Source organism: Vulpes vulpes, chromosome 1 (assembly GCF_048418805.1).
Source record: "Vulpes vulpes isolate BD-2025 chromosome 1, VulVul3, whole genome shotgun sequence".
Classification (NCBI taxonomy): Eukaryota; Metazoa; Chordata; class Mammalia; order Carnivora; family Canidae; genus Vulpes; species Vulpes vulpes.
The window spans coordinates 665001-667868 of NC_132780.1; the positions used below are offsets into that span (position 1 = coordinate 665001).

The window sequence follows — 2868 nt, forward strand, 5'->3', positions numbered from 1 at the left end:
AAGTCACCCGGAGCAGTGGGGTGGGGCACTGACCCCACAAGCAAAGATGTGTCATCTTGTGAGGCCCTGAACCTAACAGCTGGGCCAGCCTGCTGGGTGACATAAACGGCCAGGAACGCGGATTTTGTGCCCTAGACACACGTCCTACCGGATCCCTACGGTAAAGTGAGCACCGTGGGGCGCGCCTGCAGCAGGACACCCGGCGGAGGCGCTGGCAGCACCGCACCGCGAATCCCGCGGATCCGGGGCTCAGGGTCAAGGTCACGGTCAGGGCGGGGACAGCGCGGGTGCGGCTCTGCCTCCACCTGCTGCCCACCTGACCTGCCGGTGCGGCCTGGGTCTGGATCCGGGGCGAGCTCTGGGCTCCGCTACCGTCTGGGCTCACTGCGCGGAGGCCGCGCCCGAAGGTGCAAACCGCAGCTCCAGCCCCAACGTAGAGCGCAGCCGGGTGGCCCCCCGGGGGGGGAGCAGCGCGCTCGTGCACTTGCCCCCGCCCGCCCGGGGCGCCGGGGGCCGCTGGCTGGGCTCGGTCCTAACCTCGGGCGGAATCGCCCTTCTGGACACGGGACACCCTGAAGTCCTCCCCACCTGCACCTGCACCGCCCGGTCCAGGCCCCCTCCGCCCCCAAGTGGTCCACGCGTCCTCCTCTGACCGCTGAGCGCCCCCCCCCCGCTCCCCACCCTGCGCGGGCCCGCGGACCAGTTCCAACGAGCTTGAGCAGCTCGCACTCTGCACATATTGTGCACCAGCTGTATGCACAGCCGGCGGTGCGGGACACAGGCCAGCGGGGTCCTCCCAGCTCCTCACCGTGCACAAGCCCGCGGACGGACTCGGCGGCCCCAAAGCGGACATCACGCTGCACACGTTGTGCACTAGCTGTATGCACAGGCCCGCAGACGGGCTCGGGCAGCTTGCACTCTGCACACATTGTGCACCAGCTATATGTGCGCCCCGCGGCGGCGCGGGGAATAGGGCAGCAGGGTCCTCCCAGCCCCCCACCCTGCGCAGGCCCGCGGACGGGCTGGCAGTCCACACACATTGTGCACCAGCTGTATGCGCGGCCCGCGGACGGGCTCGTGGTCTTTACACATTGTGCACCAGCTGTATGCACGGCCCGCGGACGGGCTCGCAGTCTGCACACATTGTGCACCAGCTGTATGCGCGGCCCGCGGACGGGCTCGCGGTCTGCACACATTGTGCACCAGCTGTATGCGCGGCCCGCGGACGGGCTCGCGGTCTGCACACATTGTGCACCAGCTGTATGCGCGGCCCGCGGACGGGCTCGCGGTCTGCACACATTGTGCACCAGCTGTATGCGCGGCTCGCGGCGCGGGGCACCTCCCGGGCGCCGGGGCGGGCCGAGGCCGCAGGGACTCAGGAAGTGAGTGGGCCCCTCGCCGGGGGAAGCACGCGGACCGAGGCCCCGCCCCGCGACCCCGCGACCCCGCGACCCCGCGACCCCGCGACCCCGCGACCCCGCGACCCCGCGACCCCGCCGCGCAGCTGCCCGGGCGCCCCCCGCTCGCGGCCGCGGGAAGCGGGGCCGGACGCGCCGACGAGGAGGCAGCGGGCCTGCGCCGCGGGGCCCAGCGCGCCCCCGCCCCCCCCGCCCCGCCCGCCCCGCTCACCCGTCAGCCCCGCCGAGGCCACCGGAGCGCGGCGGGCGGCCTGGCCGCTCAGCGACTCCCGGCACAGGAACGGCCGCCTCGCGTCCAGCACCGGCGGCTCCGGGGCGGCGGGCACCGAGGCCTGCACCAGGGGCCTTAGGGCGCCCGCCACCCCGCGGGACGTGGCCGACAGGACGGGCGCGAACGGGCCCGAGCGCGCGGCCACCGACAACATGGCGACTGCGCTCCAACCGCCGGGCCGGTCACTCGGACGACCTTCCGCGCACTGCGCACGCGCCACCCGTGACGTCAGCGCGCCGGCCTAAGGCGCTCCCCGCAGGGTGGGAGGGGCCCGCAGAGGCGGTGCGTCAGAGGCGGTGCTAGCGCTGACGCTAAGGACGGGGCGGGGCCAGCGGGGGGCGGAGTCGCGGGGGCGGGGCCAGGGGCGGGGCCCTGCCGTCCGCACCTGCGCGCGCCTGGGTCTGTAACCTGGGATCTCCTGGATGCAAAGTGGGCAGAGGAGGCCTGCAGAGTCCTGTGGGTCCGCCTTGCGTCCCTCCCGGTAGCAGCCTCCTCTGCCGGAGCCCGGGGGCGAGAACAGGCGACCGTGATAGTTTAGGTAGGGATGCTAGCAACTCTTCACGCACGTGCGTGTATGTTACAGACGCGCTCTCCTGGAGACCTGGTAGGGCATAGGCACGTATATTAGGTCACACGTACTCGTAAAACCTACGTCAGAGCCCAGCATGGGGTGAGCGTTATGTGTGCGCCGTGATGGTTAGTAGCACCATCGAACTACAAAACAGAATCTTAAAAAGGCCAAGGACTCACCGGCGAGGCCCAATAATGATAATGACGACGGTGATGGCTTAGGTGTGTAACAAACATTTACTGCGTGTTAATGTTGTGCATTACCCTCTCTCATTGATGGCCAAGGTCCCTACGAAGTAACAGCTGCTTTACTGATGAGGAAAGGGATGTTTAGAGGGATCATGTGCCCAGGACAAGAGCCAGCAGGGGCTGGAAGGGGCTGGTCTGTCCTCTGAGCCTCCGCTCTTAACCACCACCAGTTTCCCTAAGTGAGATTTTAGGGGGTGCAGGGGTGGGTCCCTAAATCACTTTCTATCGCACGGTAAGAAAGTTACTTCAATCAGAAGACTTGAACGAGAAGGAAGTGGCTTTCTTCCTTCTCGTCCAAGTCTTCTGATTTTGCAACGAGCAAGTCCCGGCTCGGTTTAAGAGAGTAGGCCTGGACCTCAA

General features: G+C 68.3%; 1 protein-coding gene across 1 annotated transcript in view; it reads right to left on the bottom strand.

The window, feature by feature from the left end:
• Positions 1–1917, bottom strand: part of UQCRFS1 (ubiquinol-cytochrome c reductase, Rieske iron-sulfur polypeptide 1) — a 4236-nt gene extending 2319 nt beyond the window's left edge. Inside the window, exon 1 of the mRNA XM_072749467.1 lies at positions 1630–1917. Within this exon, the coding sequence (XP_072605568.1) occupies positions 1630–1843 (214 nt within the window). The 5' untranslated portion in view covers positions 1844–1917. The remainder of the gene's footprint in view (positions 1–1629) is intronic.
• Positions 1918–2868: the final 951 nt, after the last annotated feature.